The sequence below is a fragment of the Peromyscus californicus genome, unplaced genomic scaffold, assembly GCF_007827085.1.
Source record: "Peromyscus californicus insignis strain IS unplaced genomic scaffold, ASM782708v3 Scaffold_5__1_contigs__length_169319896, whole genome shotgun sequence".
Taxonomy (NCBI): Eukaryota; Metazoa; Chordata; class Mammalia; order Rodentia; family Cricetidae; genus Peromyscus; species Peromyscus californicus.
This window is the reverse complement of record NW_026294573.1, coordinates 51,299,805-51,323,612: the sequence shown is the minus strand read 5'-3', so window position 1 is coordinate 51,323,612 and position 23,808 is coordinate 51,299,805. Positions and strand designations below refer to the sequence as shown.

Genomic DNA, 23,808 nt, shown 5'->3' with positions numbered 1-23,808 from the left:
CAGTTCCTTTACATATGAAATGTAGATTATGTACTTACCTTGAGAAGGTCCTGGCACGAGGCATCCTTTAAACTTGAAATGTAGATTATATACTGTAGCTGGAAGTTTGTAGTTGAAAGTTTTCTCTGTTTCCACCTGGCCCCACGGTCCCTCAGCCCACTTATAAAATAATCACTCAGAGGCTATTAATTAACAGTTGCATGCCATATGGCAGGCTTCTTGGTAGCTAGCTCTTATAACTTAAATTAACCCATTTCTGTTCATCTATAAGTTGCCATGTGGCTGTGACTTACTGGTACTTTCACATCTTGCTTTTCCTGGTGGCGAATGGTGTCTCCTCTCTGCCTGTTCCTCTCCTATCCTGTCTCTGTCCTGGATTTCCTGCCTGCCTCTAAGCTGCCTAACCATAGGCCAAAACAGCTTTATTTATCAACCAATCAGAGCAAAGCATATTCAGAGCTTACAGAAGGACATCCCACAGCACTTCCCCTTTTCTATCAAATCAAAAAGTAAGGTTTTTAACTTAAACATAGTAAAATTAAATATAGTAGAACAGTTATCAAGCAATAATTACAGTTACAATATCTAGTCTATTTGTATTTTACAAAATTCATCCCGCCTGGTCTCGCAGTTGCTCAGATAAACACACAGAGGCTTATATTAATTACAAACTATATGGCCATTGTTTATGGCTCAAGCTTCTTGCTAGCTAGCTCTTATAACTAAACTCAGCCCATTTCTATTAATCTGTGTTGCCACATGTTCTGTGGCTTTACCTGTGTGTCATTACATGCTGCTCCCTGGACGGCGGGATGGCGTCTCCTCTGCCTCTCCTTTCTCCTTTCACTGTCTCCCTTGGATTTCCCACCTGGCTCCATCCTGCCCTACCATAAGCCAAACAGCTTTATTATATCAACCAATCAGAGCACCACATATTCACAGTGTACAGAAAGATATCCCACAGCAATATTCTTACCTTGAGAAGGTCCTGGTAGCCTGCTTTCATGTGCTTTCTTGCTTGTTTCTGGTTAAGAACAATAAATCATTTTCATAAATACCTAGGTCTGATTACAAGGGACATCTAAAATAAAAAGTGGAAGGTTTTTAACGTATAGAAAGGTGTAGTGTATTACTGAGCACTGAAGGATGTGTTGATAGCTTATGACATAGAAGAAATGAAGGGAAGAGTCTGTTTTAACTTGAAAACTAAATGAGCTAGGAAATTCATTCACGTCACCTAAGAACAAGAAGTGTGCTTTGTGGAGGCTTCCACGTCTGGGTGACACAGATTACTGCTATAGAGGACGCTTTGGTGGCCTTTAGAGGACAGAGTAGGAGAACAGTTCCCTTGTTGAGCAGTGATGCATAGACTGGAGGTGGTGGGGACTCGATCCAGAAGCAGGCAAATCCCAAAAGTACTTTGAGTGCTAATGTAATAGGTAAAATTCTGCTACTTTTCAAGACCCCAGCCTCTGTTGAACAAAACTAGGTGGCAGGGACAGGGGTCATAGAGAAACAGACTATGAATTGCAGAATTCTCAATGAGCTTGGATTCTTGCTTTGCTTCTATTCCACAGACAGATGATCTAATTCACTTATTAAATAATTGTTTCCTATCAACAACTTGTAGGAAGATAGCAGTGGCCAACACTTCTGTCTGCTTGATGTGGGCATGAATAGTAAGCAATGTACCTTTTCAGAGTGGGACTGATGGTGCTGGGCACTGGCTCATCGCTGAGTATAGGCCTGTGAGAAGTGCTGGGGCTTCAGGACAGCAGTGGTGAGGCAGGAGACTCAGGACTGCAGTTTTGACAGCCTGGGAAGGGAAACCTTTGAGCAAAAACATGAGCAGGTCAATGTCCTGAAAGGACCCCTCCAACTGCTGTGTGAGAACAGACCAAGGAAGGACAGAGGTCTTGAAGAACATGCCAGGAAAGCAGGAGGCCTCTGGAGAGATCTTTGCAGCAAGAATGGTGGCCTTCCTAACATTCCAAGGAGCCAGGTCAACCACCCGGTCAAGCAACTACCCCCTACCCTAAGAAGGTGTTGAAGGAGACCCCTGCACAGCTTCCAGACCCCAGATTAGGCACAAACTACACCCAAACACCTATTTTCACATAGAGATTCTTTATTATGTGGGGGGGGGGGGGTGCGGGGAGGGTGTTAAAGTGGTAGCTTTCTGACTAGGCAGAAAAACAGTAGCAAATGACCTTGCAGGTGTCATTCTGTGTTAGAATGAGTTAGGATGCACTGGTATATTCTGATTGGGCATGTTAATTAGGTGAGCCAAGGGGGGCTTTTGATTGCTGGGCTTTAATATTTTGATAAATGGACCTAGATAGTCAGCCTCAGGAGGAGGAAGTGGCCAAATAAGGGAATAGACATTGGTGACTAGCTTTAGGAATGGAATCTAATGGATTTTAGCAAGGCAGAGGGAGTGGGAGAAGGGCAAGGCCTGCCAGAGCCATATTTGCCATGCTCAAGCTGGCCAGAGTCCCTTCAGGTGAACTCACCTTAAACCATGCAGGTGAAATAGATGGGATAATTCATTCTTTATATAGGGGCCTAGCTCAGGATTACTCATCAATATTACTAAACAGGCACCCTCCCAACTGTAGTTTCTTACTCCAACATATGACAAAAAAATAGAGAATAGCATCTTAGTGAGTTTGAAGAAAAGTGTTTTTAAAGGAGGGGGTTTAAGAAATATCAAACAGGAGTCTTCTCTATCAAATAGTATAAAATGTGTATTTAAAACAAGGAATTCAAATCTTTTTTTTTTTTTTTTTTTTGGTTTTTCGAGACAGGGTTTCTCTGTGTAGCTTTGCGCCTTTCCTGGAACTCACTTGGTAGCCCAAGCTGGCCTCGAACTCACAGCGATCCGCCTGGCTCTGCCTCCCGAGTGCTGGGATTAAAGGCGTGCGCCACCACCGCCCGGCGAATTCAAATCTTTTTATGTCTTCCCCACATATTGTAAGACTTTTACAAATGTCTCCACCACCACCAGGAAAACCTTTGTTTACACAAAGGACCATTGCTGTATTCTAAGAATTTGAGAGCCTGGAGTAGTGACCCCTTACTCCTTCACTTCCCCTATGCCAATTCTTTTCAGACTAGCCAATTAAATGAAGACTCTGAGGTCAGCCAATGGGGGAAAGACATAGTCACCACCTGAGTTAGAAGGAAAACCAAATGCACTTCCTGCCTCAGTGCCTGGTGCCTCGGGGTATTCACTCTCCTGAGCATACCCTCTTGATCAAGAGTGAAGCTTGCCTTGTCCAGGCACATGCACATGCACGTGTACACACACACACACCACACACACACACACACACACACACACACACACACACACACACACACACACACACACAGAATGGCTCTCTTCCTAAACCAGAAGAGAGCACTGCAGGCAGATCTGGGTAGAGAGCGGAAGCAAAGGCTGATGGTGTGGTGCAGGCCTAGAGAAATGTGGAGCCAAGGGGAAGGAGAAAGTTTTGATAGGAACATTAGAAGGGATGAGGTATTCACCGGATGAGGAAGCATTCAATGCTAGTCTCCAAGTGCAATAGAGATTCCCGTTCAAACACGTGAGTCCTTGAGTTAATTCAGGTATCCAAATGGAGGCTGAGGTTAAAAGAGGGGTGTTTGCGGGAGATGGGAGTTTGAGTCCTCAACATAGGGTTATCAGCGTAGAGCTGGTCATTGAAAGCTGGAAAAGGAGTGCAGCAGAGAGCGAGGACAGCAGAGTCTGAGCCTGAAGCCCAGCTCCCATGACTGGGATCTTGACCCATTAAAGGAACCGAGTGAAGGAAAAGAAAGGAGTATCCTGGAAGCCAATGGGAAGAGAGTGTCTCCTAAAGGAAGGGTCAGCTGAGTCTAAGGCTGCTGCTGGTCGCTGGGGTCAAGGGCATGCTCATTCAACTAGACTGTCTAAGCTGAACGGGAGAACTAAAGAGACAAGGGGTGGGCATTTTCATTTAAGAGAAATTTTGCTATGGAAAGCTGTTAAAAAGTCAGAGATCGGCGAGCAGAGCAGGGGCCGGGTGAGTTTGTTTACAGACAAGGGGTGCTTCAGCTCACTGATGACAAGGACAATGTGGAATGGACAAGTCTGTGAGTAGGTAGAGGGGTGGGGGTCCAAGAGCTCAAGGTTGGGGTGTGGGGTGGAGCACAGAGGACATCCACTGTGAGAGCAGACTAAAAATGGGACAGAAATGACAAACTTATCCACCCTTTCTTCTTAAATGCTGACCACTAAGACTTGGCCTTCCTATGGCCAAGGCCTTCAGACTTCATAGGTCATGCCTGCTTCTGACCCTAACCCATGCCCAGAGTTCACGTTCACGCATAGCTTCAAGCCTGGCAGTCTTTGACACAATGACAGGGAAGGGTGAGGTAACAAAGGACAAGAGTGACAGCGCCTCCAGATAACCATCTGCTTTAGTTACTTTTTCCGTTGCTGTGACAAGATACTTGACAAAAGCCACTTCAAGGAGAAAGGGTGATTGGGGCTCACAGTTTGAGAGCAAAGTCCATCGTTGGCATGGAAACCATGGCTGCAGAAGCATAAGGCAGCTTGTGCTCCTGAATTCAGTCAGAAAACAAAGAACAAGGAAGGCTGGCACTCAGCTCACGTCCTTTGTTTTATTCAGTCCAGGTTCCCAGCCTATGGAATGGTGCCACTCACATTTAGGTGGATCGTCTCCCATGAGTTAGCCTAGTCTAGAAACTCCTTCACAGACACGCCAGGGGACTTGATGCCTACGTGGTTGGTTCTAGAACTTGTTAAGTTGACACTCAATATCCGTTACCACAATATGTGAGCTGAATGCGAGCAGTCCAGAGGTGAAGGCCTGTGCCAGCTTCTTCCTAGTCTGGCACAGAGCAGGCAAGCCAGGGCGCAGCAAGAGTCATTGTACTTCACGTGCACCTGCCACAGACAAATTCTTTGTGCACATTATACCTTTCGGTAGCATACCAGTTTTAAGGTTGAGGAGACAAGGTCCAGAGAAACCCAAGGCCAAAAGAGCTACAAAGTGTCTTTCCAGTCTAACCACATGGGGGCTTGGTGAACCGCAAACGGCTACTTTTTCTCTGTTCCTCTAACTGCAAAGTTTAAACCAGAGCCCTACATACTAGCTTTCCAACTGAGGGACTCCATGAGATAATGACTGGGCATGTGCCTACCACAGGCCTCTGTCTCCTTCCACACCTTTACCATCCCCTGAATCATGGTTTGTCTCTGCAGTGAGATAGTGGGATCTTCCCATGCTCCAAACATCCCTCCAGCACCAGTGGGGAGCATGGCCTCTCCTCTCAAGTGGACCCCATCATCTTGGACACTGTTTCTCCCATGGTTGTCCCTTTATGGTCAGGACAAAAATCTAGCCTCTCCATCCCTTTTTATCATTTGAAGTAGCAAGTTTAAAATAAGATTATGTAAAAGAAGTCTGCATAGGAATTTGAGAGGAATATTTAAATCCACAAATATGGATTGCTGAGTCTCACTATTCCTCAGACACCCCAAACTAACACACACACACACACACACACACACACACACACACACACACACACACACACACACACACACACACACAGTCCTGGCATTTCGGCCCTGCCGTATTTCCCTTCCCCTTTCCCATTACTTCCATTAAACCAGCTGACTGGCCACTGCTTCCTCTGGGCTAGCATGCCATGTGATGCCTGTTCTCTTTGATACTGACACCTCTTCCCAAAGCTTTCCTAGTGGATTCTCAGCAACAGGCTTCAGTAACCCTGAGAGCGGGAAAGGAAAAAGGACGGAGATGCTGTGGGGGCAGGGCAGATGGGAGAGGCTGTGTCTGTCACCCTGAGTGTCTTCCCTCTCTTCCAAGTTCAGAGCCTCTTGTTGGAACCTGGATGTGGAGAACCAGGAGGCCTCACACACCCCCACCCCAGCCAGTTAACAGACCTTCATAACTAGCCCTCTTCATTTCTCCTAAGGAATAAGGAACTCCTCAGATTTCACAGCCCACCCCCAGAGACCCCTTGCCCAACAGACACTGTTTGTTCATGTAAAACACCCCCACTCAGTGCATCACAAACTAACCCCTATTTTAATTTCAACTTTTCCAATATTTTTACTTTAGTTGGGTTTATTTTGTGCTGAAATTGTTTCTGTGCTGGGAGTTTTTGCTTCTTCGGGGTCTGATGGAATACCTTTTCTTCTGTGTGACCTCTTCTCTGGGTCTCTTTCTGGTGAGGATCATCTGAAGTGTGCCAGGTACCTCGGGTACAAACAGGGAACACAGCTTGGGGTCTTTGCTCAATGACCAGAAAGGTCACATCTAACCCCCAAAGCTCACAGCCTGCACTGCCCTTAAAATGTGTCGCAAACTTCCAGCACCGCTTTGAGGCCACCAACTCTACATCCAGGCCCATTGCTTGGCTTAGGTCCACCATCCAACTCTTAACAGTGTAGTGACATCTTTCAGTCAGTTGTGACACTTTGGATACTCATACCCTGGGCAAGTTTTACATGTAGTCTTCAAGTGAGCACAAAGAGCTGAACCTCTTGGCTGCATGATTTTTGGGGGGGTGTCCTGAGTCAAGAGGGCAGCAAACCATTTCCCAGGGTCACCCCAGGCTGCCAGGAAGAGGCTTAAAGATCCTAACATTCAAGTTTCATGTGGCCTCTCTCTTGCCTTCTGGGGATCCAGGGCCTGGATATGCATTCAGCTCTCTGTTGCTTTGTATGAAGCCTTTTGGATCTATGATCAGCAAGAGAGGGAAAAAGCTGAGACCAAAAAGAAAATAAAACTGGGGGGTGGGTTCTGCCCTACTTCTGAGCGGTAGGATGACATTAAAATTCTAAGAAGCCCCTGAGTTCCCTATGCCACTCTTTCCACAAACCAAATATTTCAGTCCATAGCCAAAGACACAGAAGAAAAAAGCAGGGGAAATCAAATCAATCCTAGTAATGTTTGCAGTAGGAAATCTGCCCAGACAGGCTTATGTGAGTTGCGTAATATTCCAAAATCCCGCTCTCCTCAGTGGGAGGTTTTACGGGATGATTTGGTTGTTTGTTGTTGGAGACACACCAAAGCTTGAATGAAGGATTTCTGATAGAACTCAGGGACCCTGTGCTTGATGGGGTTCCAGCTGTCACCTCTGGCTTCCTGGCATTGGCCTGACTTCAGAGGTGAAGGAGCCCCTCACAGCAGGAAAACTAGAAACATCCAAGATCATCTGAGAAGGCGAAGTGCACCCGACCATGGAAACCTCAGTCAACTGAAGAAGCAGAGCCCGCTCGTTCCCATTAGCGTCTCCCTACCTTTTAATACTGCGCCAGGGCGGTCCTATGGTTTCAAGTGTGTCCTTAAATAGGAACTAAATACATTACATGCCTCATTTTCCTTCAGATTACATTTGTGAGCTACAAGCCCAGGGAATTCTGTTCTCTTTCCAAGCACGCCGAGGCCCTGTATTCCCAGCCCCGCCCTGCAGCACGGCCTGTACCTTCCCATCACTGGGTTGGACACCGTCGCTGTGACATGTTTTTCTGGGAACTATGCAGAACACTATTCTTCTGTTTGTTTTAATGGTTCCTAGCCAAGAGGAGGAAAAAAACCTTGAAATCTGATTTAATTTTTTTTTTTTTTTTTTAAGCAAAAGCCATGATGTGAGATGGAGCTCAGGCCAGCTTCACAAGGGGACAGATGTTCATTTGTCTGTGTCCGGTGGTGGGAGCCATTCCTAGCACTTGACACAGTCACCTCAGAACTCCTTGTGCTCACAGGGGCATTCCAGTGACCCGTGGGGAACGTTAGGGCTTGCAGAGTCCCAGCCTAACAGTCACAGGTCTCTCGTGTGAGTCATCCGTCCTCTGAACTGACGTGCCTTGATTGGCTCACTTTGAACATTGACCTTAGGGGTCAGGGACGTTAGCACCTTCTTCTCTTTGATGTCCAGCATTCAGCCTGGTCTTTAGCAAGCAGGGTTTGTGAGGGAAACTCGAGACACACATTTCACCCATCACCTTCCTGCAGCCATTCCAAGGTAAAGCCCGCTTGAGACTTCTGACCCTCGCCCTGTCCCACCTGCTCGCTCTCCATCTACACCTGTCCAGATGCCCCGTCACCAAAAGCCGTGTGCCCTAGCATGTGCTATTAAAGATGAGAAGACTTACACTGTGCCACGTCCTCCTGGCTGCCGGCTTGCCAAGCACATGCCACACTGCAAGACATTTCGGAGCAGGCAGTAACTCTGGAAACTACATTTGATCATAACTGGTCCTGCGACTGTCCATGTCTCTGGCAAGCTTCTGTTTACCCTGGAAGGGTTTGGCACCCTTCACTTGGACTCTTAGTAGGATCATGTTTCCCTCTTCCTAAAAAGATTTTAATTGACACATAATTATGCATATTTATGGGGTGTTCCATGTTGTTTTAATACATGTAGATGGTGTACAGTGATCAATCAGACCAGACCCTGGGTCTCATTTATCATTTTCAGTGTTGTATTGGGAATATTCAAAATGCTTTCTTCTAGCTATGCTGAACTGTAAAAGAAGTCACTTAGCTGGAGCCAACCCACTGTGACAGAGGACACTAGATCCTATCCCTCCCATCTAGCTGTGTTCTGTACCCAGGGTCTCAGTCAGATGAACCTGGCAAAGGTCCACAGTCAAGCCTCCTCTGACTTGACCTTGGAAATCCCAGCCACCACCTTCTCCCAGGCAATGCTCTACCTTGATACATATGAGATTGTTTTCTAATTTCAGTGAACTTTACACAACATAAAACGAACCATTTGGAAGTGAGAAATTTCATTCAATGGTCTATGACTTTGACATCTCTAGGTAAGGGATTCCCCAGTCCCCCAGCCCCTGGCAACTACCAATCTATTTTCTGTCCCTGTGGAATTACCTATTCCCAATGTTCCCTATAAATCATGTACTATGGACTCTGTGACAGTATAGCATGTTTCCTTTATACGGCTAAATACTATTCCACCTTAGGTATCCACAACATTTTGTCTATCCATTCACCTGCTCATTAACGCTGAGATGTCCCCACCCTTTGGCTGCTGTGAATGGTATGGACAAGGCGTTATGTATTCTCAATCTCCTAGGTTATGCTCTAGAGTTAGCAAAGTACTTCTGTATTCATTTTCTTCTCACTAAGGAAAGTTGTACATTTTAACTGGTCATGTTTCCCCCAAAAAGCAACTTTTAGAATGAAATTTATCAGCCAGAATCCATTCAGCAACTGCCTGTCAGATGCACCCCTGCCCCTGTATTATGATGAAGAAGAAGAAATCATTTGCAGTTTGAAGAGTTTCCAGGGTGGGCAGTCTAGGTCAGTCTGCTGCAGTCCTGTTGCTGGGTCGCGGTCGGGTGAGCACTGTTGCAGAGGACCGTGATTGTGCAATCAGAACTCACAGGGATGGTTTGGTCAAGGCGCTAGTGGAAGGTGGGAGGTGCCTGACTTTCCCAGGGGAGTTCTGAGGATACGGCTGGGTGGAAATGATGAGAAGGGTGACAAGATGAAAGGGGACATCTCAGGCCGTAGGGTCAAAACCACCAAAACAAACCAGCTTACTATGGCTTGAGACTTGTAAGAGTAAAGTTTGCACCAAAGACCAGCTGGCAGAGCGGGACAGGGGCAGGCAGTCCAGCCAGCACTGGATGGTACCATCTGTATCTCAGAGCAGCTTACCTTCCTTTGCCTTGGAGCATCCAGGTGAGGCAGTCCACCTGCTGCCCTCTTCCTTTGTGTGCCTTCCATGTCCTTCTGATCTCACACTGGAGAATGGCAGACCCTTGCTCTGCTGGATCCCACATAGGAATTGGGATGGTGGCCAAAGCTGGTAACCCAGCATCTGAAGGACCTTTGAAAGACACGGGACACCTCTCACCCAGCGTCCAGACAGCATTCCAGGTGGCAGCAGTGGGTTCCTGGTACCCTTTCCCAATGTCCTTTGCTTCCTGATGGATCGCGGCATGGCTCCATGACGGCACCCTGACTGTACCACCTTGGTGTATCCTGTTTTTAAGTAGGGGACACACTCAAGAGAAGTGCATGTTGGGAGACAGCCTACTACTAAATACAAAGGAAAAGGGTGGCTGGGACTTGACTGTTAGGAGACCAGCTGACCCCACAGCTGCTACTCACACTGTAAAGTTCACAGTTCAGACAAGCATGGAACTGGCTGCACATAGATGCCCCTCATCAAGCTCTCCCACTTTTCCAAAATGGGAGCGTTCACATCTCTACACTCTTCATAAGCCTGTTGTCTACTAAATGGCTTGATGTCAATTTTATAAGTGTATGAAATCAGCAGTGCTTCATACAAAATAAAAACTTGCCATAAAGTCTTATTTTTGAGTAGACTGAATTCCCAGCAGTCCTGAGACACAGAATTGTTACAGACCTGACAACATAGTAAAGTAGTCTGGGCTTGAAAGTACAACCTCAAACCTGGCTGCACCATTTACTGCCTTTGCACATTGTAACGAGACACTTAACTTCTCTGAGGAGAGGAGCTGGGCAGGTACTGCTTGGATGGAGAAAAGCCATTTCCAGAGGTTCAGCCCCAGACAGTCTGACCTCACAGGTAGGAGGTAGGGCCTGAGCACTGGCAAGCACTGATCTTTTCCAAGTTCCCGGAAGAGATTTAAAAAAAAAAAAAAAATCCTGTTTTGTTGTTATGGTGTATGTGATGTGCATGGCTAACCACGTTCCTCTTGTTAGATGATGACTTTGTAAGATCAACTTTCTTCTTCTACCTTCACGGTGCGACAGGAAGGTCCCAAGGGTAGAGCTCAGACAGCCCAGCTGTGGGTAGCAAGTGCCCTTCCCAGCTGAGCCACCTCCAGTGTGCCTGAAGCATCTTGCATACAGTCAAGGCTGAAACGTTGTTCAGATGCATTACGCACTCACTTGGCTCTTTTGGTTTAGGATTTTTAAAAACCCCTGTTCCCCAGAGAATCCCAGAAGTTCTGGGCATCATCATCATAATAATAATGATAATAATAATGATAATAATAACCCAGTACACCTGCAACTGTGAGCGGTTGGTAAGACATGGGCAACCAAGGAGCCGTGTCTCGCTTTAGTTTGAAGAAGAAGAGCTATTCGATCTTTTTAGCAGTCTGGGACTGGAAAGGTGGTAAGAAGTTTAGCCTAAGCCTCACTCATAAACTATGGGAACTCCCAGTGGGCTAAGGATTTATATCTGGAGGCATTTCCAAGGTTTTATCTTCCCAAGAGAATATATGGAGGCCTTGAGAGTTTAACATAGGGAGGGAAACTGTTCTCACAACGACACCACTGTGGAAGGATAGAAAAGCAAGGCCTGGGTTAGCAGGGGTGGGGGGGGGGGGGGGGTGCGGAGGTGGACTCTGGTCTCTGTACTTAGGTTTCCAGAAACCAACTTGAGGTCATCCAGAGCCGTTTTTCTCCCCATAGGTTTACGGTATTAGTTACCCAATAAAAGTGGGGTTAATTTTACAGCTCAGGTAAGATCTAAGCCAAAAAGGCTTCACCATTACTGTAGGATTTATGAAAGTAAACACGTGGGGTACATGAGGGACTGTGCAGCCCTGGAGTCTCAAGGCCGTTCTCCCAGGTAGATGTGCGTGTTGATCGTGTATTTGAGGTTAGGTTTCCAAGGCTGTGCAGTACAAACTATTTCAGGATGAAGGCAGAGATGCTTTACCCATCTTCACCTTCAAATCGAGTCATTTAGAGAATGAATGGAGGATGCTGCAGAAGACAAGTGTCCCATTCCATGGCTGTACACTCATTGGCAGCTATCCTGAGCCTTTTAGTCTCCTAGGGGTGTGAAACTTATAGGTGGGGAAGTCCAGTTCTGCTCCCAACCATAGTTAAAAAAAAAAAATAGGCGCTTAGTCAATGTCTCCTTTTTGAATGAGTAGCCTCTGGAACCACTGTAAATACTTGAATGACAATACTGTACCCTCTCTGAAGTCTCAAGGGACTTGTACAGCAGCCAGTCATGGTAGTACATACCTGTAGCTCCCAGTCCCTTGAGAGGTGGAGGCAGGACTACTACAAGTTCCAAGTCAGGCTGGACAACATAATAAGACTGGTCTCAAAAACAAAATAAACCTGTCTGGGAACATAGCTCAATGGTAAGTACTTACCTAGCACATGAGGGCCTAGTTCCATCTCCGGCACTGCTAAATTAGCACACGAATAATAATCTTTTCTATTACTTGATGGGGTCACATGACTTATACCTATAGGACAGTGAGTATTACCTCTATTTTAAAGGCAAGGATCATATGATGCACAGGTCTGAGCCAGCCTGCTGAAAGAACACAGGAAGGGTGTTTTGGTACCGTGCCTTCTAACTTAGAAGAAGCCACCCAAGGCAAATGGGTAGAGATGGTGTTGACCACAGCCAGAGGAGAAGAGTTGGTGTCAAAGTGAACTCAAGAATGTAGCAGGCAGTCTTCAGTGTGGCCAAACCTGTTGCTCCACCTCTGGTTCTTCCCTCTGTGTGCACCCCCACTGAGGACTTCTGTGGGAAGGAGTGGCCATCTTGAATCCTGGTCACTGTCTTGAATTCTTGTCACTGTCTGGTATCATTTATTATTTTTTATTTATCATTCATTATTATGATTTAAAAGCAGCCAAAATTCTTGTGGCTATTTCTTTTTTTTTTAAGTTTTACGGATTGTAGAGATACGATTTTCATTGATGTTCGCTATAGAGTTCCTTGAATTTAGTGGCTAAATTCAAGTCCTTTGGTCTGCAACTTGGCTTGGCTTCTCTTCCAGGTAGACAGGACAGGTCTGACCCAGTGAGGAGCCGTGACACTCAAGGGTCCCCATTAACTCGCAGCTGCATCAGCTGCCTACCCTGAGCATCTCCTAATTGACATGTCAGTTGTCGTGAATCTTGTGGCTGATGCGTCCACGCCTTTGTAGCAAATGGAGCAGAAATAATCTGCACTTAGGAAAAAAAAAAACTGTAGAGCATGTGCCCAGATTTCCAGCTTGCTTCCTCTTCCCTCTCAGGGCTACATCATCTTCCAGCCCACCACCAGCTGCAAAAATAAAAGTTCTTTCCCATATTTAAGAATGATTTTGCGCTTCAGGATGATTTTCTGGGGGTGTAGGAAACTTGACCAACGTGACCAACAGATGTTTTAAGGGATGTTTTGAGAGCTGAATTTAAAAAAAAAAAAAAAAAATCCCCAAGTGTGGTCTTCACTGTATGGTGCCCAACTGCGCCCCCTCGTGGCCATTTAGGGCATTGCGCAACCAGAATGGATGGTGTGCCTAGGTAGTTCTGTGCTAAGAATCCCTGTGCTTTGTTTTTAGAGATGAGTATGAAGAAGATGGATTCTGTCAACCATACAGAGGCATTGCATGTGCACGATTTATTGGCAACCGCACTGTGTATATGGAGTCTTTGCATATGCAGGGGGAAATAGAAAATCAGATCACAGGTAGGTAACATCAAAGAAATGATACTTACATAACTATTTTTCTCGCCAGAAGTTTTTCTGGGCTCCTTTCCTGACAGAGGATTAGGCTAAGCATGGGGGTTGGGAGTGGAACCATAAAGAGGCATGAGATGTGATGTCTATGCTCTGGAATTTACATTAAAATAATTTATTAGAGGTTAGTCTTGGAGGAAAAGGAAGCTTCAAGAAGTCTCACATTCATGCAAACACTCAATAAATATTACTGAGTGCTTTCAGTGTGCTGGGACCAGACTGGACACTGGGGATAGGAGAGTATGAATGAGCCAGGTATGGCTCTGCCTCCGCAGAGCTTGCTTGCATTTGGAAGCCATGTGATGTAGACTAAGAAGGAGTGAGCTTGGACTAGAACATTCATCCCAGAGCTGTTGATACAGAGACTGTAGGAAACTGCTGCTCTGCATGAACACCACAGTGAAGGACTTCCTAACACCCGAGGGAGGGAGGCTCAGCCTACCATCCACCATTTTGCACCTAGTTATGATGGTCACAATCGTCTCATGCCCCTTTCAGGAGTGCAGTGGCTGTGCCCTTGACAATGTGTTAAAATGACCTCCATGAGATTCTCACAAAAGCTGCCAAATTTAGCAAATACAGACATGGGCACCCAGTTACATCTGAATTTCAGATGAATGGCAAATTGATTTTAGTATAACTGTATCCTCCAAGTTCCTCTGAAGGGCATGCGTAATTGTTATCTTAAATGTGAGGATTTAAGAGAGACATGGAGAAATCCATGATGAGACAGAGAAAAGGCCAGAAACTGTTCTCCGAGCAGCTTGACAGGGGAACTGTGGAACCAGAAACAAGGACAGGAAGGTGAAGTTGCCTCTGTGGAAGCCCTTGGGGTTTTGAGAACAATAACAGACATAGGCCTAACAGGGAGAAGATGCTGAACTCAGGGTTTCCACCCAGTACAAGAGCATGTGGACAAAGTTTAAAATAAGAATACACATTGAATAAATGCTGTTCTCCTATAAATATTTGGTAATCGGTGTATAATAACCCTCTTTTGGATATGTTCAGTGAGTATTGGCTTGCTGGAAAGTATTATAGTTTCATTTTGTTTGACCCAACATTTCCCAGACTCATTTGGCCTCAGTGGCCCTTGCTTCTCAGAAGCTGTTAATACGCTATCAGCTTACTGTCCCTAGGAATGAACTCTGGGAAACAGTGTAAACAGCCTCATGGGCAGCCTTCAGGGCTGGTGCCCTTTTGACATAGATGCCCGAGGTTAGGCTGACAAACCCCTGAGATCCTATGATGCATTCTGGGACAATTGAATTGTGGTCTTCCGGTGCATTGCCTCATTTTCCGAAGATGGAATAGAAAGTATTCAAGCCACAATGAAATGAAGCAAGTCGTCCAAAGCCACCCAGCAACTCCTGGCAACACTGTCCTATGCTCAGCTCAAGCCCTGCCTGAAACAAGCTCTGAGCTGGGGCTCTCGGATGTCTTAGAACCTCACAAAACTAATAAAGAGGATGGGGTGAAACACAAAGTTCTATTGCTTTGTAGGGGGAAAAAGGAAAATATATTGTACTTTAACCCAATTAATTCTTTTTATTAGGAAATGGTACATATGTAATTCAATCCTGTTTTTCTAACTTTGTAGTCAAAATGATTTTTTCAAGCCAGTGAAAGTGAGCTGCTTAGACATCTGAAATGAATCTCCTCGCCTTGGCCTTGTGGGCTTGAGCCCAGCGGATTCCCCGCAGTGTGTTTCTCCCTGGTATCTGTTGACTGGATCAAGGCAGAGATAAACCCTGGCCCTTGGGAGTTAATAGCTCTGTTTGCTTTTCAGCTGCCTTCACCATGATTGGCACCTCGAGCCATTTATCTGATAAGTGTTCCCAGTTCGCCATCCCTTCCCTGTGCCACTACGCCTTCCCATACTGTGACGAAACCTCATCTGTCCCCAAGCCCCGCGACTTGTGTCGTGATGAATGTGAAGTCCTGGAAAATGTCCTGTGTCAGACAGAGTACATTTTTGCCAGATCAAATCCCATGATTTTGATGAGGCTGAAGTTGCCAAACTGTGAGGATCTTCCCCAGCCGGAGAGCCCAGAAGCTGCAAACTGCATACGGATCGGCATCCCCATGGCGGATCCTATAAACAAAAGTAAGTGGGGGCTCTGACACACAGTAACTGTTCATGTCGGGACTGTGCCCACTGATCACTGACCTTCCAGGGAGCTGAATACCATGCCTGAGCCTTCTGTGGTAGGTTAGACAGAATTGCCTTAGAGAAGTTTCATGAAGATAACTGAAGAATACAGGGTCTGGTTCCCTCAATAACTTCAACACAGAATTACCAGATGACCCAGCAATTCCACTCCTGAGTGCTCCATCAGAAGAATTAGGAACAGGTCTTCAAATGTAAACTCATAGACGTGTGTTCACAATACTGGAGAGATGATCAGCAGTTAAGAGCACTTGCTTGCTGCTCTTGCAGAGGACCCGGGTTCAGTTCCCAGCACCCACATGGCAGCTCATAACTATCTTTAACTCCAGTTCTGAGGGATCCAATGTTCTCTTCTGGCTCCATAAGTACCAGACATGAATGTTGTACACACATATACATGCAGGCAACACACACACACATTAAATAAAAATAAATGCTTTTTAAAGGAATGTTCATGATAGAATTACTCACAAAAGAGGCTGAGGATGCGGGTCAGTTGGTAGAGTGAGGTCAGCATGCACAAAGCCCTGGGTTCGTTCCCAGCATTACGTATACTGGGTGATGTATGTCAGTTATCCCAGCACTCGAGATGGGATCATGAGGATCAGAAGTTCGAAGTCATCCTTCCCTACACTGTGAGGTTGTGAGTTCAAATCCACCCTTGGATACTAGAGGCCCTGCCCCAAAATAACCTTTTATTATGAAAACACATGATGGTATATGCACACATTGAAATATCATCCCTAAAAGGAATGAGATACAGACGTATTTCATAACTGCATGAAACTTGAAAGAATAATGCTAAGCACATAACCACTGCATGATCCCAGTTATATGAAATGTCCAGAATGGACAGATTCGTTGAGACATGAAACAGATTCAAGGTTCTGAGGCTGTGGTGGGGGGAGGGACTGCCTGATGGATTTGGAGTTCGCTTTGGGGATGATAGGCATGTTGTAAAAAGTAGGAGGAAAGCTGTAAAGCTCTACGATTGGGAATGTATCCAGTGTGCCTTGTTCTGTTTCATACTGTGTGTACTGTACCACACTTGATAAATACCTGTGAAGGTGCGCTCCCTTCCCCTAGTCTCTGACCACTCCAGACAATAGGCTATCCCATTGCCCATCTCCTTTTCATCTAGAATTAGTTTTCTTGCTAGTTAATGCCATTTTGTGGCAATTTGATAGTGTCTTAGGCCTGAAGGACCATATACCAGAACCTGCTTTCCCACAGGCAGGCAGCCCATTCCATCAGCGCAGACAGCCCCAACTCTACTTGAAACACAGAATGCACCCCTCTAGTCCTCTAAATGACACGTTCTGTGAGTTACCCCTAAATTCTTTGATCACACAGTTTCTATGATCTCCAGTGGGAATGGAAGAAAACGGTTACCTGGAATCTTCCTTGAGACACTCACTCATGAACCATAAGAAACTCCTTCTGTGCCCAGGTCCCTCCCCACACCCATTTCTTTGGTATTCCCCATTAAAAACACTGCCAGGCTCATTTTCTTCCCAAGCATAAGCTTTAAATCCTCCCAGGAATGTGAATACAAGGCAAGCCAAGTCCAAGCCCAGCAAACAGGGAGGATGGCCCACCCCTCCCCGATGGCAGGGAGACCTGGAACAGCAGGGTCCTCACACCCGAACTGCTGCCAAGGAGGACAAGTCCCCTCTGTTTCTGACTAGCAGTCTGGGCTTTTCTTTCATGTTTTTCAGATCACAAGTGCTACAACAGCACAGGTGTGGACTACCGGGGAACGGTCAGCGTGACCAAGTCAGGACGCCAGTGCCAGCCGTGGAATTCTCAGTACCCCCACACACACAGCTTCACGGCCCTGCGCTTTCCGGAGCTCAATGGAGGCCACTCCTACTGCCGTAACCCTGGCAACCAGAAGGAAGCTCCCTGGTGCTTTACCTTGGATGAAAACTTTAAGTCTGACCTGTGTGACATCCCAGCATGCGGTAATTAAAAGTCACTGGCTCTACTGTATTCTGCCACCTTTCAAATATAGACCTAGGAGAGTGAATTTGGTTGATCGTACTCGCGATTACAGACCATCTCCATCATACAGAAGCCTGGCTGTCTCTACAGGCACCAGTGCCCCTCTTGAGGAGTACCTTTAGTCTTTGCCCTGTGGTGACTGCTTTCCAGAGGCACGTGTCAGGTAGCCAATCCCAGTCATTCCTGTAGCAAAGGGTGTTTTCCCAGGATGTCCACAGACACGGGTTCCCTTCTTGGCACGCAGGTGTCTCGGAAGCGGTGAGAAAAACTCTTCCGTCTCACTGAAATCACCCATGAAGCAGGATGAATCTGCAGTCATTGCTCAGTCGCCCAGGGCAGTCTACTACACTGTGATCTTTGTCTTGACTACTAACGGTACAGAAGGGTAGAGATTTCTGGAAGAAAAACGGAGTTTCTGTCAGTTTGTTCACTTCTACTGAATGATTATAGAGTAAGAGAGGGGATGAAAATGTTGGTGAGAAAAACCTAGAGTTTGGAGCTATTTGGGAGCTGATTCAACTTTGTGGTCCTAGTATTCATGTCCAGATGGACTGGGCGAGCTGGGATGTCACTGCTTGAGAAAGCCAGAGCCACAGCTGCAGAGTAGGACCAAACAAAATGAGTGGTCCCAGAAAACAGATAACGGTCATAAGGAGCTGGGTGTCTGAATGGATGATAGTCCAAGCCATTAATTGTAAACCCACTTATCAGGGAAGGAGGAAAGGCAGGCCCTGAGAGTGGCCTAGCACATCCCCAAAGAACAAGGAGTGGGTCCCAGAGCAAGGAGGAGGAATAGACGAGGTCCCAATGGTAACAGACCCAGCAGGCTGGTGAGCTGGAGGCTTCCTGGGATGGAAGCCTGATGCTGACAGCATGGGCAAACATTCTGAGCAGAAGGCTGACATCTCAACATGTTGAAACAGAACAACTTTATCAGGAAGAGAGGCGGAGGAGGCAGTGGCCTGTGGGCAGGTTCAGGGTGTATTTGGAAACTAGCAATAATAGGGTCACTGGTGGGTCAGATGTGGGATACAAGAGAAGACTCGAGGGTGAATTTTGGGCTTTGGTGCCTTTTTGCACAGAGGAAGAAAATCACAGAAAAGGAATTTTGGTAGGACCTGGACCAAACACTGTTAATAAGAAATACATCGTTTGTTCCATCTGGATGAATAATGCCTTTAGATGAATTCTTTTCTGTTTTTAAGACAGGGTCTTGCTATGTAGTCCATGCTGGCTTTGAAATGGTGAAATTCCCTACCTCATCTCTTGAGTGCTGGGAATTTTGCAGTATGCACAACCAACCCGGACATTCATGAATGTCTGGTCTTTAGCATCCAGCTAATGCTGTTCAGAAGTAGGAAAGTCACTTGCCCCCAAACTGCAAAATGTGTTTATGATCTGATTCAAGGACTCAAGTGCCGTTATGATATTTCAGATGGCTCATATCTGTAGAGCACCTACTGTGTGCCTTTAGGGTGCCTGCTGCTCAGTGACCTCATCCCCATTTAAAGCTCATAACAGGATATGGAGTAAGTGGTATTGGTGTGTGCCACTGAGGTTCAGAGGGGTCAAAGGACTCACCTGTATCCCACAGCCAGACACTGACAGAGCTGGACCCGAAACCTTCGTCTCTGGCTTGCAGCTCTGACAACCCGAAGGTTGTGCTCTTCTGACAGACATCCTCCATCACTAATCTAAAAGTATTATGACAAATATAATTTTTTAAAAATGCAAGAACCACAAGAGGCTCCATCTCTGGGCTCCACCATGCTACTTCTAGACTTTGCTGATTGTGGTGTCTCATTATTTCGTGGCATTAGTTAGTGATACTGGAAGGGCACAGTGTATCTCTTTTTTTCTTTAGGTTTTTTTGAGGCAGGGTTTCTCTGTGTAGCCCTGGCTGTCCTGGAACTCACTCTGTAGACCAGGCTGACCTTGAACTCACAGAGATCCACCTGCTTCTGCCCCTGACCCCGAGTGGTGAGATTAAAGGCGTGCACCACTACCACCCAGAGTATTTCTTTCTTGATATCAACTTGCAGATAGCTTAGTCACAATTTTTGGTACTGGTTAGTTCTTGTCATATGAACAGTAAATTTAGATGAACATTAAATCTAGAAGTAGACTGTTTTTGCTACTTAGGATTTTTTTTTTTTGTTTAAAGTTTTGTTGTTGTTGTTTGTTTTTAATTTTGGAAGAACACAGTACCTCTTGAACTCTTCAAGCCAAACCACATATACACTGATTAAAAGAACAGGGAATCCTTGACATGCAACCAATAAAAAGCTGCTGAGAGGCAGTGGCTCCCTAGTGTGGAAGTCAGAAGAAAGCCAGCAAATACCAAGGCTTCTCAGAAGCCCTTGAGCAGCCCACCTCTGAGAGAGCATTCACAAGGGGACCCTACTTTGTAACTGCTATAGTGCACCCAAAATGCTTTTGTTTCATCCTCCCAAAACAGCATAAAAGACAAAGGAGGACTCTCCAGCACTGTTCCCTCCCACTCTGTCTCCTTTCCTTTCCTAGGGCCTCAGCATCGAACCCAGGGCCTCAGACAGGCTGGGCAAGCACTCTGTGCCTGACCTACCCCACAGCACTCCAGTTCTATTTTACCCTCTGAGGAAGCAAGGCTCAGAACAGTGAAAGGACCCACCCACGTTCACCAATTGTTAACAGAAACCAAGTCTCCTTCATCTAGGACCATTGATCGTTGTTCTACACCAGTGTTCCTCAACCAGGGGCAAGTTTGCCACCCAAGAACACTTGGCAAAGGCTGCAGGTGTTTTGGTTATCATTGTGGTCATGGGTGAAGAATGTTACTGGCATATATTAGGTAGAGGCCAGGGGTGCTATTAGGTGCCCTAAGATACCAAGAATAGCCATGTAAAGAATGATATTAACAATGCCAGTGCCAGAATAAAGAACCTTTCTCTATACTGTATAATTGTAGACTAGAGAATAACAATATTAAATAGTAATACATTAGCCATTTATTGTCATTAGAATAAGCCAAAAAATATAGTAAGTAATTCTATAACCTCTGAGTAAGGAGGCTTTTTTCCCCCATACATAAGAAAGCTGAGGGCTGGAGAGATGGCTCAGAGGTTAAGAGCACTGACTGTTCTTCCAGAGGTCCTGAGTTCAATTCCCAGCAACCACATGGTGGCTCACAACCATCTATAATGAGACCTGGTGCCCTCTTCTGGCCTGCAGGAACACATGCAGGCAGAACACTGTAAACATAATAAATAATAAATAAATAAATAAATAAATCTTTAAAAAAAAAAAAAAAAAAGAAAGCTGAGATTCAGAGATGTTTAATACCTTGTCCAAGGTCACATAGCTAAAACGAAGTAGACCCACGTATCAACCTACAGTCAGCCTTCTAAATTGTGTGTTTTTGTACCTGTGAGCATATGTGGAGATAGATAGATAGATAGACAGACAGACAGACAGACAGACAGCTTTTAAGAACTCTTGAGCTCAGAAGGCATCTCAGAGAGGGAAAGGCTCTTGCCACAAGTTTCCATTCCTGGTATCCACGTGGTGGAAGAACTCCTGCCAGTTGTGTTCTGACCTCCACATACATGCCATGGTATGTGTGTATATACACACACACACACACACACACACACACACACACACACACACACACACACACAGTATAAGAAAAAATTGTAGTAACTTCATCCTGCAATGAGCTGTATGGTGTGGGGCAGATTGGAAATGAGTCATTTTCCTTCTCCATCTCAATAGGATAGAATTTCAAGGGAATGTTCTTTCATTCTCTAGTTTGGTCAAAGCTAAGGAAATTTCAGAATTATCATGGGATTTCTCATTTTCCAACCAACAATTTTTGTTTTAGTTTTGACTCAGTCAGTCTAAAAGAAATAGTGTAAGTTTTAAGCAGAAAATACTGGCATTGGTTATGCTTTCTAAAATACCCACACTCCAAGTTTGCTGACGATTGTTTTAGCTGTGAATTTTCACTCTAGAATAGAATATAAAATTAAGTTCAATCTAATACAGCTACTTAGAATTCTGGGAGTTGCCTGGGCAGGATCAGGTGCGTGTGCCTAGAGGATTCTTAGAGTTTTTGTTTTTTTTTTTTTTTTTTTTTCCTTTTTTCAGGACAAAAAGTAGTATGAGCAAGGCCTCACCTCTCACTCCTCCTGTTTATTGTTCATATCCCAGGGACTTCTGACCTGAGGAAGACTGTCACTCACTGAAACCAGTGTGCCTTGAGCTTCTAGGCTTCAGACTCTGAATGAGCTAGACAACACCCTATGGAAACATACTATATAGTGAGGGGATCAAATGAGAAAGGCAGAACCACAGTGAGCCCTGGTTCTGACGGTTCCCGTCACTGTGTCACTCGCTTTGGGTGAGGTGGGAACTTGTCAGAAACTGAACTGAAAAGGACATGTTTCGTCAGTGTTCTCCCCCACTGGCACCTGCTGTGTGACCTATTTCTCCTTATGTAAAGGTCTCTCCTCTACCAAAGAAGCTCAGCTCCTAAGCAGCAGGATGGCTTTTGCTAGTGCCCACGTGGCTCCATTTGGAGTGGTTATAGCTGGCCCGTGGCTTTGGTTTGTCCTCCGGCACCTCGGCTTGCAACAATTTGCCAAAGGGCACATTGTTGGGTTCTGTGCCTGAATAGCCTTGACTTGTCCCATCACTTCCCAAACAGCCTCTTGGGCTCTGCTTTGTCACAGACCATTTTCTGCAGGGTGGTAGTTTACCACTCTGGGCAGGGCAGATGTTTTCCAGATTGCGAACACTGCAGTTTTTAACTCACTCTGTCAGCAGCCTTCTCCCGTATTTCACAGAAGACCTGTTGCGAGGCAATTTGTCATTCAGCCATCTCTTTAAACCAAAATTGAACATTACAGCGAGCCGGATGGTGGTGAGGGATGGAGACGAACCTTTTGTAGTCTGCAGAGTCCTAGAAGAGCTATTTTTGTGCTGCAGATTTCCAAAATGTACTTTAGTTTCTAGTCTTTATGTATTTGCAACAAAGAAATGAGCATTAGTGAACCAAAATATACTGCTCAGCCATGCTATATTTTTAGCCATAAAATAATGTGCTTTCAAGGTGGTTTTTGCTGTTGGTAGTGGTGATGGTGGTTTAGTTTAAGATTAGTTTTTTGTTGCTTTTGTTTTTGTTTTTTTAATTTTGTTTTGTTTTAAATATGGAATGCTTTACGAATGTGCATGTTATCCTTGTGCAGGGGTCATGCTAACCTCTCTGTGTCGATCTAATTTTAGTGTATGTGTAGCTGAAGAAGGCACTAGTTTTATTTTTTAATTATAGGTAAATCTACGAATGTATATGGATCTGCATATGTAATGTGTGAGTGCAAGTGTCCATGGAGTCTCGGAGATTCAGCATTAGATTCCCCGAAGCTGGAGTTTTAGATGGTGGTGAGCCACTGCACACAGGTGCTGGGGACTGAACTAAGGTCTTCGGCACGAGCAGTCTGTGTTAACCACTGAGCTATGTCTCCAGGCCCTGTTGAATTTTAACCTGCCAATGAAATGCCCAGTTGTTGACCCACTGTGTAGCTGCTCTTGAAATAAACTTGGGAAAAGTCATCACTCTTCAGACCCATGCCAATATGAACTGCTCATCGCCTCTCTTTGATGACAGACTTCTGATAGTCCACAATGGTGGTTGCTGTTGACTTGATAGCGGCCATTCATGCTTCTGGCAGGAAACAAACGGCACAGCAGAAGGAGGAGAGTTTGGATGATTGTTTAAAGGGGTGTGTTATCGAGGACAGGGAAGGAAGAAACTGGTCTCCCTCCCACACGCTTTCCCTGCATCCACCCACTGCTGTTGGAAGACAGATCAAGGGCTCCCATTGATAGTGCCCACAGAAGTCAGCTGTGAACAAAACAGAAAAAGACTAGGATCTGGCTGTCTGAGGACACTCGGGATTCACTGACTTGGCATTGCTTTGTAGGTGTCAAGAGTTTTGTAGGGCCCTAACTTAGTTGTGTTCACTCAAGTTTATAAAATCAGAGAACCTTGGGAGGACCCATGAGACTCCCCAGGGTTGGAGCACTTGCTCTCCTCTGAAGTGGAGTGGTTCCCAGCACTCCCAGATCTGCTTCTG

General features: G+C 45.6%; 1 protein-coding gene, 1 long non-coding RNA gene and 1 other non-coding gene across 3 annotated transcripts in view; 1 reads left to right on the top strand and 2 right to left on the bottom strand.

Annotated features, from left to right (window-relative positions):
• Nucleotides 1–19,386, bottom strand: part of LOC128097508 (uncharacterized) — a 35,126-nt gene extending 15,740 nt beyond the window's left edge. The window contains exons 1-2 of the long non-coding RNA XR_008213881.1: nt 19,274–19,386; nt 17,809–18,087 (exon numbers count right to left, since the gene is read on the bottom strand). This is a non-coding gene — a long non-coding RNA (uncharacterized LOC128097508). The remainder of the gene's footprint in view (nt 1–17,808; nt 18,088–19,273) is intronic.
• The window catches only part of Ror1 (receptor tyrosine kinase like orphan receptor 1), a 367,738-nt gene that overhangs the window by 320,139 nt on the left and 23,791 nt on the right, over nt 1–23,808 (top strand). Inside the window, exons 5-7 of the mRNA XM_052718081.1 lie at nt 13,340–13,467; nt 15,308–15,625; nt 17,407–17,652. Coding sequence (XP_052574041.1) covers nt 13,340–13,467; nt 15,308–15,625; nt 17,407–17,652 — 692 coding nt within the window. The remainder of the gene's footprint in view (nt 1–13,339; nt 13,468–15,307; nt 15,626–17,406; nt 17,653–23,808) is intronic.
• Nucleotides 22,876–22,981, bottom strand: LOC128098010 (U6 spliceosomal RNA). Its single transcript, XR_008214061.1, has one exon. It is a non-coding gene; the product is annotated as a U6 spliceosomal RNA (small nuclear RNA).